Below are 14233 nucleotides of genomic sequence, written 5' to 3'. Positions count from 1 at the left end.
TGAAGGGGGGAAAATCAATAGGTATGAAGTGTATTTTTTTTCTCTTTGCCAATGCTTGCATTCTTTGAGACCTTACAGGAAAAGCAGTCTTCAGTATTGGCTTGTGGGTTTTCTCCTCCTTTAACTTAAATGGAATTATATATAAAATAAATAGGGGTCTATAGTCTTCTGTCTTTAAGTTGGAATTCCAGGAAACTCTGAAAACCAGCTTCCTGGGATCCCCTTCAGGGGTTGAGGAATTTCTGAGTTTACCTTAGTCCTGACTGGAAACCTTAAAATGAACATAAGTTCACCTAAGGACTTTGTAGTACAGGATGTAAAGCTCCTTGAGTGACAGACTGTTCAAGTTGCTGGGGTTTTGAAAGAGAAATCTTCCATTCCCAAGGAGTCCCAGTTTACCAAATCATACAATATTTCCCCAGCTTCTCCCTCTATCCATCATTAACTTTTCACCTCTTCCCCATCAAACAGCCATGTGTTCCTTTTAATCCTATCTCCTACTTTAATCTCATCTTCCCCAAGAGGAAACACTTCCGTGGGTGGTGGGCTAGCTTGGAAGGAGATGCACTGGGTCAGCCTGGGATGAACTTTCTTTGACCAGCATAGAGGAAAGACGATCAATTTCTTAAAAGTTTGCTTACCCATGAATTGAGAGTATCATAGACCATAATCAGCATGTACTATCACTGTTCCCTACGAAAACAATATTTGGGGAATTGTACTGAAGAGTTAACAACCTTAGCAGGAATGGTACCGATATTTTAGCAAAAACTCATGATACCACTTTGCTGAGAGCTAATCATATAACCTGAGCTAATACATATTTTTGTTATTGATTATATATTATCTATTCAAAAGTGCTATCAGTTAAGGAGATTTTTCTGTATATTTTCAGGTGGAATACCAGTGTGAAGGCTTTCTTGAAAAGAATAAAGACACTGTTTTTGAGGAACAAATTAAAGTTCTTAAGTCAAGCAAGGTAACCATAGACAGGCTTATTCTAATCAGTATATATTCAATATGATGTTAATTATGCATTAATTTTTATTGGTTTTTTGTTCGTTTGTTTGTTTTGTGGTACTGGGATTGAGATTGAATCCAGGGGCACTCTACCACTGAGCTATATCTCTATCCTCTAGCCCTTTTTATTTTTGTTTTCAGAAAGGATTTTGCTAAGATGCCCAGACTGGCCTTAAACTTGTGATCTTCCTGCCTCAGCCTCCTGAGTTGCTGGGATTACAGGTGTGCATCACCATGCCCAGCTTTAAGCTTTAGCATTTTAACCATGAAAATGATTTTTCCAACAAAATCTGTTTTACTTACAGTTTTTAATTACCAAATATATAACACTTATTGTGTGTCAGGTTTTGTTTCTAAAAGCCTTGCAAATATTAAACACATCTAATCTCCATAATAAGATGGTATTATCATTACTCTCATCTTACAGATGAGGCAACTGAGGTATAGGGACTACATGGCTAGTGAGTTTTCAAGTCACATTAAAACCCAAGCTGACTTGCTCAGGGTCTGCTCTTAACCACTATGCATTGTGGTCTTTCAGTTTTAAGTGAAATTATTGCCTCCACCATAGTCTTCTCTCTTGTGTGTTTTTGTGAGAGGCTATGAGAGAAAGTGGATTTTTTTTTTTTTTAATGTCATTTGAAGGGGTATGCCAGAATTGTGGCCTCATGTACTCCATGCAGATGGAGATTGATCTCAGGATCATTATTAGATGCAATTCCAGGTGTGACTTTGAAATTATTTTTCTTAAGTATAGATACTAAAAACACTGCCTTCCAGTGGGAAAAGAATATTCCAGATGGCAAAAACTATGAGGTCTACAATTCATCATTAGTTTGATCCCACCTCCACCCTTTGATTTTAAATCTGTAAAGGATGAGGGAACCTCTCACATTCCTCCTACAGGGTGCAAACCAGGAAGCCAGTTACTTATTTGGGCAAATATTCATTTAATAAAGTAAAAATCTTCATATGGATTTATCTAGATGACTAACTGGCATACTTTTTCTAGTTTATCCTAAAAGAATTCTAACTTCAATGGAATGGCTTATGAATATTCTAACTATTGTTTTGAAACTAAAATGTTTGCTTTCAATTATTTTGATAATATACAGATCAGTTAGAGACCAAATCCCAGTTTTAACCCCCAGAAAATAATGAGTCAAAGAGTCTATAGAAAAAGACAATCTTTTCCTTAACCTAACAGGTACTGGGCATTAATGCTTTATACCTTATAGGATTGATGTGTAAAGAATTTTCATAGTGCCAGTCCTTTAGTATTAAACAGTTGAAGATTTTTATCATTTTGATTTATGGACAGTGATATAAATCTTGAAGTTCTGTTGTTAATTCTTGGCCAAAGTAATTTAGCTTAAACAAAATATAGGTTCTCATTCTTGAGGCACCCATAAGCAGTTGTGTCTTCATTTTTACTTAATTTTCTGTTTTATTGACTGCCAGTCTGTGTAGCATTGCTACAGTTGAAGTGGGGACAGTGTGTGATTTACCTAACAAAGTTTGATGCCCTCCTTGCTCCCACTCTTTGCAGAAACCCAACTGTCAGGTATAATCTTCACTAATTCTCTGTTACTGGAATAGAAGCAAGTATAACATAGTGTTCCTTGGAAGTAAACGATTATCTATTGTGTTGTGTTTTGAAATAATTCTTTTTGTGGTAACACAGTGAATGTGAAGTCTGTGATTGTTTTCGATTATGTTTCACTTGATGATAGCAATTTAGATAGCTAAGTAGGCCCATTGTCATATAGGAATTCAGAAATGCCATTGAGCCATATAAGAGGTTTAAGTCAGAAGCCAGGCGATAAGAAATTTGGTAGGGTTTAGAAATCTATGGCATATTTTAGTTTTGGGGGGTTCAACCTTAGGGTTACTCTCTATTACTTAGGTTCTATACCCCCCAATCCATTTTTTTTATTTTTTTATTTGAGAACAGATCTCACTTAAGTTCGCTCCTCAGGCTTGCCTCAAATTTGCAATCCTCCTACCTTTGTCTCCCAAGTGAGCTAGGATTATATGTGTGCACCACTGTGCCCTAGCTCTATCTATATTTTAATAGCATTTTATTTTTACCTTTTACTTGTATTTTTTACTCCATCTCAGATGTTATTTCCCGAATGTGATTTTGACTGCGACGTTACCTAAGCAAGAGAGTTCCTACTTATTGAAAACATCCATAATACTTTGTCTATGAAGGCTTCCTTCGAATATGGTTTTAGAGTGTAATTTTTTTTTAACTGTTTCTGTCCCAGTTTTAAGATGCTACCAGAACTATTTCAAGATGATGAAAAAGCCATTAGTCCAACCTCAGCTACCTCTTCAGGACGAACACCCCTCACCCGCGCTCCTGCAAAGGCCACCAAAGGCAGACCAGGCCAGATGGCCAAAGAGCACAAGAAAACGGTGGGGCATCAGGTGAGTTCAGGCAGCTTCGGCCAAGACACTTGTCCTTTGCTCACCTAAAGCCTCAGGTCTTCTTTCTTTAACTTCCTGGGTGGGATTCTCAGGTAAGGAGAGGCTGGAGCTTCCACTGTGAGAACAAATAATACTGCCCACTCATACTTCTCTCTGCCAACTCTACACCCATGCCTACATGTCTGCCTTTCCCCAAAATAATTTTCTCTATATTTGTCTTGATTCTTTTAGTGCATGTCATCTCTCTCAGACACTGCTGTCTTTGCCTCATTCTCTGGTTGCTTTGTTTCTATATTTATACAGAGCAACAGTTAGCTCCTTTGGTATAAGAAAGTGCCCTCTCCTTCCTTTGATGGCTTATGACCTGTGGGGGGTGGGAAGTGTCACACAAATGCTTAGTGCCTAAGTGAGGGTAAAGGCTTTGTAAGGGAGGTTGAGCACTAGCCCGCATAGTCTGTTTCCCTGTGTGTGAGACCCTGTGCCAGTGTTGATCAGAGCAGGGCCGGACATGAGTCCACAGCCTCTAGTCCTGATCCCACATCCCTAATGGTAACTCATTTCTGGCCATCCTGCCCATTCTCTTTTAAGACATCTGCTGCTTTTTTCAGCATCCTACAGCAAAATTTCTACTTTCCAGTAAGAATATGACCTTCATATTCTTAAAGCAAAGTTATATTGTGAGTTACATACGACTGAACTCATATCACAAAGTTATGGAAGCCTGTGTCAAAAGGGAAGTGGGAGAAAGGTGTGAGGGTAGGGAAGGTATATATTTAGCAGAGTAAGCATATGTGAGTAGAGTTTGGGCAAAATTTAACTAAAAGTCCTACCATTCTTGTTAAATAGCAGCTCCCCTTCTCAGGATGGGTTAAATTCATAGGTGACAAAGTCATATGCATTAGTGCCATAGGAAGAGAATTTTTATTGTTTTACATCATCTTCAACTTTTGAGGAAACTTTGATACTCCTTTCTGCCCTTTTTCCTGCAGTTCCGAAATTCCCTTCACCTGCTTATGGAGACCCTCAATGCCACTACTCCTCACTATGTGCGCTGTATTAAGCCTAATGACTTCAAGTTTCCATTCACGTAAGTATTTCTCAACTACTGAATAAACAAGTATTCCCGCTACATGAGGATTACCAAGCCAACATAAGAAAAAAAAAATTGGGTAAATCTTCATGTCTTGTAGAGGCAAACTACTAGTTAATATAATTTTTTCAGTTTTTGTTCTCTTTTCAGAATGTGAGAATAAATTAGCAGTTAGTCATCTATTAGGGTTTTAAAAGTTGATGTCAACCAAGCATTTCTGGTTCCATATTATTTTTTTAATTTACCTTAGTTCAAAATCTTTCTGGGTGTTTTGTTAATTTGAGTACTAGTTAAAACCAGAGCTAGAGAGCTAGCTGGGAAAAGGCTGCTTTGGCAAAGGCTTACCTGCTACTTTTCACCTGTAAACCACCAGAGACTGTCTGCTTTTACCAACATCTTGTCCAGCTTCAAATAGCATATGTGACAAAGAACTCAAAAAGCTTATCCCCCCAAAAAACCAAATAACCCAGTCAATAAATGGACAAAGGAACTAAACAGATACTTCTCAAAAGAAGGAATATAGTCAACAAATATGTGAAAAAAATATTCAAAATCTTTAGCAATTAGAAATGCAAATTAAAACTACACTGAGATTGCATGTCACTCCATTCATAATTGCAATGATCAAGAATATAAGTAACAATAAATGTTGCCAAGAACATGGGAAAAGTGGTACACTCATACATTGCTGATGGGACTGCAAATTGGTGCAACTACTCTAGAAAGCAGTATGGAGATTCCTCAGAAAACTTGGAATGGACCCACCATTTGACTCAGTTATCTTACTCCTCAGCATATACCCACAGGACTTAAAATCAGCATACTATAATGTTTATAGCAGCTCAGTTCACAATAGCTTAGATATGGAACCAACCTAGGTGCCATCAACAGATGAATGGATAAAAAAATTGTGGTATATATGCACAATGAAATATTACTCAGCCATAAAGAAGAATGACTTATTACATTTACCAGTAAATGAATGGATCTGGAGACAATTGTGCTAAGTGAAATAAGCCAGTCCCTCAAAACCAAAGGTCTAGTGTTCTCTCTGATATGTGGATGCTAAGACACAATGAATTGGGGGGCGGTGAGGAGGGGAAGAATAGTTTAGTGGATTAGACAAAGGGGGATGAAGAGAATGGAGGGAAGATAGGAATAGAAAAGATAGTGGAATGCATCTGTCATAACTCTCCTGTGTACACACATGAATTAACCACAGTGAATCTTAACATCATGTATATCCACAAGAATGGGATCCTAATTAGAATAAGATATATTCCATGTTTGTACCAGTATGTCAGAATAGATTCTACTGTCATTTATAACTAAAAAGAACAAATAAAAACTTTAAAAAAAAATTAGAGGAAAATCTTTCTGCAGACCCCCCCCCCAAAAAAAAACAAGAAATATTCCTCTAATTTTGAAACTAATACATGTACCTTGTAAAAACAATTTTCAGAAAATATAGAATAGTATAAAAAGAAATGAAAAAGCATTCATCATACCCAGAGAGATAACTGATATAAACTGGCATAGACCCTTCTTGACTAACCAACGTCCCTTCCTTCCTATTCTGTGTGTACGTGAGAGAGAGAGAGAGACAGACTGATTGACAGGAGAGAGAGAAAAAAATACTAGCAGAAGGGAGGATCTCATGCTATAATTGCAGTTTTATCTCTGCTTTTTATACAATAGATAATGGACACTTTCCATGTTAGTAAAAGTCCACATCTCATTTTAGTGGGTGCAGAGAATCCCATGGCAGAGATATACCATTATTTATTTTAATTATTCCCTACTGATGATTATTTAGGTTGTTTCAACAATGCTATAAAAAACATCTTATTCCTATAATTCTGTTCATTTGTCTGATTATCTCCTTAGGATAATATATTTCTAGAAGTAGAATTTGTGAATTTGTAGGTCAAATTCCATGCTTGTGATCTGATCATTACCCATTGTATACATGTATAAATATCACATTGTTCCATAAAGATACATTTAAGAAAAGATGAGGCACATACACTCAAGGTAATAATACCCACTCAGCAAATTATGAGTGCCTGTTTCTATACTTCCCTGCCAGTCCTATTGTCTGGAGAGTAGATCTGAAAGACTGCAGTCCTGTGCCCCTCATCACTAAGAAGCCCTCTCTGGAGGAAGTGGCAAGCAGGAAGCAATTTCCATGCCCTGAGCCATGACCTTGCATCAGCAACTCCATCTCCTGCTACCAACTGAACACCTGAGAAGACAGTGTAGGAGAAGTTGTGGATGGATCACTCAGAGCCTAGCTATGGGAGTAATAAGAGTTGTCATATGGTTAGAGGAGAACTTTCTGCTTCTTTTAGTGTCATTTTAATTTGAAGATATAATTTGCCTAGAGTGAAATAATATAAAATGTAATACAAAATAAAAACATTTTCATTGATATAGACACTATAAATGCTTAGTATGTATACAGTAAATAGCTTTTAAAACATCAGTAATTTTTTTAGGAAAAGTAACTGGGCATATTTATAATTGGGGCATATTTAATGTGTCCTTTCTGTTAAAGAGATCTCTGGGCTGGCCAGTATTCATTCCAGGAGAACCCCATAGAGGGAGCTAAGAAACTCTGTGAATTAATCAGGTCAACCCATGTAATGAGTATGGACAATGCAGAGGAATTCCTTTTTTTAGTATCCTCAATGCACTTTCTTATGAGTTTGTGGTTTAAACCACAGGCAGTGTTTATAGCTCTATTTTTATTGTTCATTGTCTCTCCCCTCTCGTGAAGTTTTCCAATTTGATCACAGCTTCAATTTTTGAATGCTTTCTTTTTTAATTTATCCAATGGTTCTTTACAAAAAATGTAAACCCTACCTACCCAGAGTGGCTACAGCTTGGTTCTTAGTTCTCTAATGACCTTTTTTTAAACACATAGGTTTGATGAGAAGAGGGCGGTGCAGCAACTGAGAGCATGTGGTGTCCTGGAAACCATCCGAATCAGTGCAGCAGGTTTCCCCTCACGGTGGGCGTGGCATTTTTCAAGTGTAAGGAATCCTAATGGGGGAAATTCCTAGTTCTTTAAATAAACTGATGTAATTTTCTTTTTTAGGTGGACTTACCAAGAATTTTTCAGTCGCTATCGAGTCCTAATGAAGCAAAAAGATGTGCTAGGTGATAGAAAGCAAACATGCAAGAATGTGTTAGAGAAACTGATACTGGTGAGAAAGATTTTCACTTACCTTTATTTGCACTAAGGCCTTGTGATTCTCCTTTGTGAAAGCTCTGGGAACTTCCATATAAAATATCATTCATTCAAATTATCTAGGGGTGGTTGGGTAGAGAGGCACACTCTCTTGGAAGTTGAGGCTCACTAATGCTAGAACTAGTGAGGAGGAGAATGGTTTACTATCAGGAAATAAAATTGTTAAGACCTGAACCCAGCCTTGAGATATATTCCTTTTAGAGAGTGTGATCATTATCAGTAAAAGTTTATGCAGTACCTACTTATGGAAGGCTCCAGAACAGATGATGTATAATTAAGAAAAAAATGATTCTTAATGGGTGTGGTGGCGCATGCCTATAGTCTCAACCACTCAGGTGGTAGTGAGGGGATCTCTTGAACCTGGGAGTTTGAGGCCAACCTAGGTAACACAGTGAGACTCTGTCTCAAAAACAAAAACAAAAAATGAGTCTAGTTCTCAAGTAATAGTCTATCTTGGCAAGTAATGTATTTTAAAGATAAATGTACTTCAGTGTCTATATCAAATACTTAGTGAGTAGGACAAAAAATCAGAAGAAGGTAAGGTCACATCCAGCTAGAGGAAGGAGGAATGGTTTCATGAAAAAAAGTGTATTTTGAGTCAGGCCCTGAAGAATGGATAAGACTGCATAAAAATAGAGAAAGAATATTCCAAGAGGGAACATGGTGTGAAAAAGTAAAAAAGCATAGGGCTTGCTCAGAAAACAGTAGTGTTTTGCAGTGTAATATTTGTGAGTGGTACTGTAGAGCAATGATTAGAAAATATAGGTTGACATTATAGAGAATCAGTCATGCCAGGCTAAGGAGTTCTCAAACTTTATTGTGCATTAGTATCACCTGGCAAGTTTGCCAAACAGATCTCTAAGCCCTACTCCCAGAATTTCTGGGGTAATTATTAGGGAATTGCCCAATAATTTGCATTTCTAAAAAATTCCCAGGTAATGCTGATGCTCTTTGAGGAGAACTTCACTTTGAGAATTACTGATCTACTCATCTAGGCCTTAAAGATTTAAGATTCATGAAAAATTTAAATTTTTTTTTCTTGGGTGGTAGTGCAGGGGATTGAACCCAGGGCCTTGTGCATTGCTAGACAAGCTCTATACCAACTGAGCTTATCCCCAGGCCCCTAAAAAACATATTTTTACTGTTTGAAACTAGTCTGAAGGGATTTCTACACTTCAAGGTAGTCAGTCATAATCATACTATTAACTAAAGGTAATTTCCTTTGGTAATGATTTTATTTTTCTTTGAAAGAACTGTAGGCCCCTTTCTTAGTCATGTTTAAAAAAATCTAGTGTTTGTTTGAGTTTGGCCCATCTCCTTTCCAACCTGAGTTCAGATGAGATTGAGGAACAGAAAGATGAGGCATTCCTACTCCTGTATTCCTTGCCCAGACCCCTCCCAGCCTGGTTCAGGGACTTGCAGGGAGTAGGCAGAGGAGCCTGCAAGATGAGGCAGAGCTGAATCTCGAGGTGGGACAGGGATGTTAGGAGAGGACCGTTTTTTAGCTATGACTCCTATATAAATTTAATGAATAATTTTATATTTTTTTAGATACACTTAGAGGTTTCTGATTTTTAGGTTTCATGTACAAGATAGGATATATCTGCTTACATTGAAAAGGGATTTCCTGTTTTTTGCTTAGACTTTCAGGTCACAGTGGTGATTATTATACGTGCATTTTATTCTTCTTTTGATATGAGAGTGGTTAATAATTTACATGTTTCTAGATAAGATGAATCACCAAAAACAGTATGCATAAACTCAGAAGTTTGTTTTTGTAAAGACAGATGTCATTGAGCAAAGTAAATAATTATATTTGGGGGAAGGAGTTTGAAATTTATAGAAGGATTTTAAACACATAAAGTTTTTTATTATTGTCTTTGTTCTAGATACTATACTGTTGATGCAGCCAAGAGATAATTGTTTAGAAACTTAACTCTTAATATGAATACCCATGGATTTTTGTGGGTTTTTTTAAATTTTATTTCATATGATTTTCTTTCTGCCTTATTCTTCACACTGGTGTTTTTGTCCCTTCAGCTTGCTCATGGAATATACAGCCTGATGTAATGCTTACAACCTGGGTCACTCTGAGGGAGTGTCAACATCTCCATTTCCTTGAGATGTTTAAAATACAAACCAGAAAATAATAGCTGCCTATAACCCACAACCAAGTTTTGGGCCTCAGATAAAAATTCCAGGTAGAATAATTCTGGAAAATAACTCTTAAACTACAGTTTTCCTTAAAATCCCTTCTATTTGCTCAACTTGCATAGGATCAAAAATCTGGCTCCATTAGTTAATTGTGATGTAGCCTAAGTTTTAGCTAATAGATTCATCCTTTTACTGATTCTGCTTCTAGACATATTTTTCTTTTAAATTTCCTTTATATGGTCATTATTTCTGAATTTACAATTTCTTCCTAAAAATAGGACAAGGACAAATACCAGTTTGGTAAGACAAAGATCTTTTTCCGTGCTGGTCAAGTGGCCTATCTGGAAAAATTGAGGGCAGACAAACTGAGGGCTGCTTGCATTCGGATCCAGAAGACCATCCGAGGTTGGCTGCTAAGGAAGAAATACCTACGCATGCGTAAAGCAGCCATCACTGTGCAGAGATATGTGCGGGGCTACCAGGCTCGATGGTAGGTCTCCGGAGGACCTGTACATTCTGACTCACAGGTCCCTAAGATTCAGGTGTCTACTTAATTCATTGTCCAACCTAGGACAGGTTCAAGTAGTTACCCTACCTAAGAAGTCAGCATCTCACCCCTTCTTAGTTTCAAGGAATAACAACTCATAAGACCATTAAATATCATAAAATTTCACTTAGCCTTATGGATGATTCTGATTCATCCTCAGAAATTTTAAATTATAAGTAAATATGGGATTACCATGTACACTGGTCTGCTTTGTGAAGAGCACAGGGACTATGGTTATGAGCCCTGTCCTAGAAAGAATTATGAACTTTATTCTTTTTTATTGTAAAAATGTGGCAGTATGGGATGTCCTTTTCAGGATTAGGAAAGACTCAGGTGAGAAGATTAATGATAATGAATGTTCAGATTAGATAATGAATGAATTCTCTTTTGGAAATTGCTATACAAATTAAAGCAAATATAAATGTTTATTTATCATGCACATTATTAGAATAATGTAATTGAGGTACTACTCATTGTGACCAAGACATTGATATGGATTTTTGCATTTTTCTGATTACTGATAATGTACTACTATGTTCTTTGGCCAGCTATGCTAAATTTCTGCGCAGAACCAAGGCAGCAATCATCATTCAGAAATACTGGCGCATGTATGTGGTCCGCAGGAGGTACAAGATTAAACGAGCTGCCACTATTGTTCTTCAATCTTATTTGCGAGGATATTTGGCCAGAAATAGGTATCGCAAGGTGAGACATTATTTTCAAATTTGTTTATTCATTCCATTAACATTAATCAATTTCCATATCTGTATATAATGCCACAGGGGCTGCTAGGACATAGAAGCCATATGGAGAAAACTAACAATTGTAATATGTTTTAAAATATTAAACAAGTACATATTAACATGATGAAAAAATTTTATCTCCTACCCCCCACTTGTCTGTGTAGTTCGGAAGTTAAAAGTAAGTATATAATAAATTACCACAAACTTAGTGACTTGAAAATAATAGAAATTTATTATCTCACCTTTCAGGAGACCAAAAGTCCAAAATCATCACTGAGCCAAAATCAAGGTATCAACAGGGCTACACTTTGTCTAGAAGCCTAGAGGAGAACCCATTCCTTGCCTCTTCTGACTGCTAGTAGCTGCCAGCACTCTGTGGACTTAGGACATTTTCCTCTAATCTCTGCTATTTCCTTACATCATCTTCTCTGTGTGTCTGACTTTTCATGTCTGTCGCTTATAAGAACAATTATGATGACATTTTTATCTCACTTTTGTAATCCAGGATAATCTTCCCATGTTAAAATCTTTAACCTAGTCACATCTACAAATGTTATTTTGCAAAATAAATTAATTTATAAATTCTGGAGATTAGGACCTAGTATCTTTGGGTCCATTAGTTAGATAACTGTACAGAAATAAAACCATATGATTAGGTCAAATATATAACAGATGAGAAGAAGATTAACCCAAATATCAGACAGTCTTGGAAGAATTTACTAGGTGAAGAAGAAATAAATTATAATGTTAATGTGGCTAAAATTGTATCAACTTCTGGATGCTTCAGAAGGTTTTTGTTTGTTTGTTTTTTGTTTTTGTTTTGGTACTGGGGATTGAACCCAGGGGTATTTAACCACTGAGCCACATCCCCAACCCTTTTTATGTTTTATTTAGGGATAGAGTCTTGTTGAGTTGCTTAGGGCCTCACTAAGTTGCTAAGGCTGGCATTGAACCTCCTGCCTCAGCCTCCAATGTTGCTGGAATTAAAGGTGTGCACAACCATGCCCAGCCACTCCAAAAGTTTTTAACAAATCATTTTTATATCTAGCAATAATAAAGATGACTCTGTACATACTAGATCGCCAGATTAATCTTAATTGTGACAGTCAGTAAAAGGTTTTTATCTCTTTCATTTTGGGCAAGGCTTTAATCCTGTTGTATAGAAAATGTTTCTAATACACCGGAAATCTACTAACTAGATATTAGAGCTCTGTGGACATCCCTGTCAGAAGGCACACAAATAGGGCAATTTAGGGGTAGATTTTTTGTATCACCAATAGTGTATGGGTGTACCTTGACCCTACTCATTCATTCATTTTGAATTTTGAAGTGATTTTAGACATAAAAAATTATAAAACTGATTAGATCTGAATGAAAATATTTAATAGCTGTGGTTTAAAGGAAATTTGAAGGCAGCTTCTCCAGATCCGTTTTTCTGCTTATGCCTACTTTACAGTCTGTTCTTTCTATGTAAGCATGAGATTTCAGAGCTTTGCACTTGGCTTTTCAGATATACCTAACTAATCTTCCTGTTTTCCTCAGAAGTCTCCTCAGGAACATTTGAAATATATTTTGGGCCAGTGGTTTGGCAGTAGCAGTCACTGGCTGGCTCACTCCCGCTATGACTGGACACAGTGTGGATGGGTGATGACAGATTAGAGGCTTGCTCACATATACAGGCCTATTAATCTTTGCTCCTTTTAGCTGCACTCTTGAGTTTCAAGGTTTCCCATAGTGGGATTTGGCTGGAGGTGGGGGAGTGTCTTAAAGGGAATAAAGATATTCTTTCATTTCTCTGAGTCACAAATAGAAAACAAGTTGGAAACGAAAGCTCCAATTATATTGTTTTCATTTGTCTGAAATTAGAGAAATGGACCAATGTCCAAAGTCACATGAGGAGAAGCAAAATTTGTGTTATCACTTTGCCACTGTGTACTGCTTAACTTTTAAGTCTGAAAGCCTTCAATTTGCCATCCCTGAGTCTTATTCAGTTGTTCCTGCTCCTTAATCGTTGGATAAGACAAGAGCCTCCTTCAGGACTGGTATGTTCAGAAAGTTCGAGGACTGGCCTCACAGCTGCACAATGCAAAGGCTGTACTTGATGAAAGCCATAACATTGGAAGAACAGCCAAAAGTGCAGTCTTGAGTTGGCAGAAGATACTCCTTAGGGCTCCTTATACTTATTTTGATATTTTATAATTCAAAACTTAACCACTAATTTCTTAAGTATATCTTCTGGGATGGCTATTTTTTTTTTTTTTTTTTGCTTTTTTTTTCTAAGGTATATAACCTTCAAGTAGGAACTGTTCTTTTTATGATCTTATTAAACTGCTATTTAGATAGATGGTTTCAGAGATTTTTACATTTAAGAAGTTTGGAAAGAGATACAATACATTCATTTGTACTCATCACTAACAAGCACTTTAATCAAGTACATAATTTTTTTCCCCCAATGTGAAACTGAATCAAAGGCACTCTTCCGCTGAGCTGCAGCCCCAGTCCTTTTTATACTTTATTTTGAGACAGGGTCTTGCTATGTTGCTGAGGCTAGGCTTGAACTTATGATCCCCTCGCCTCAGCCTTCTGAGTCACTAGGATTATGGGTATGCACCACTGCACCGAGCTCAAGTATGTAACATTTAAATATAATTTATTTCATATAAGAGTTGTTTCATAAAATTGTAGACTTAGAAGGACCTTAAGTCTTTTCAGTTCAATGTTTTCTTAAAATTCAAGAATTTTTTTTCTCCATCTTTCCTAGAAAATATTTATACAGGTTATGCTTAATGGTCTTTAGTGGCAAGAAATTAATCTCATAAAAGGCAGCCTTTTTGTTCAAAGTTGAATATAAATTTAAGGGAGTATATTCTTTAGAAAATATAACATTAAGTCAAAAGGCAGATTATTTTACATCTTTGTAATTTTCACTTTCTTTTTAAAGCCCATCCTTCCCACCTTTAAATCTCATGAGCAGATTTCTTATTCATTTAAAA

At 36.7% G+C, this 14233-nt stretch overlaps 1 protein-coding gene and 1 long non-coding RNA gene across 2 annotated transcripts in view; one reads left to right on the top strand and one right to left on the bottom strand.

Moving 5' to 3' along the window:
- The window catches only part of LOC306655510, a 214048-nt gene that overhangs the window by 102192 nt on the left and 97623 nt on the right, over window positions 1–14233 (bottom strand). The gene's annotated exons all lie outside the window — the stretch shown is intronic.
- The window catches only part of MYO5A (myosin VA), a 217645-nt gene that overhangs the window by 130472 nt on the left and 72940 nt on the right, over window positions 1–14233 (top strand). The window contains 7 exon segments of the mRNA XM_079130018.1: window positions 896–979; window positions 3292–3453; window positions 4443–4540; window positions 7470–7556; window positions 7644–7752; window positions 10229–10440; window positions 11046–11202. Of these exon segments, the coding sequence (XP_078986144.1) occupies window positions 896–979; window positions 3292–3453; window positions 4443–4540; window positions 7470–7556; window positions 7644–7752; window positions 10229–10440; window positions 11046–11202 (909 nt within the window).

Source organism: Sciurus vulgaris, assembly GCF_902686455.1.
Source record: "Sciurus vulgaris genome assembly, chromosome: 2".
Lineage (NCBI taxonomy): Eukaryota > Metazoa > Chordata > Mammalia > Rodentia > Sciuridae > Sciurus > Sciurus vulgaris.
This window is presented reverse-complemented; position numbering and strand designations above follow the sequence as displayed.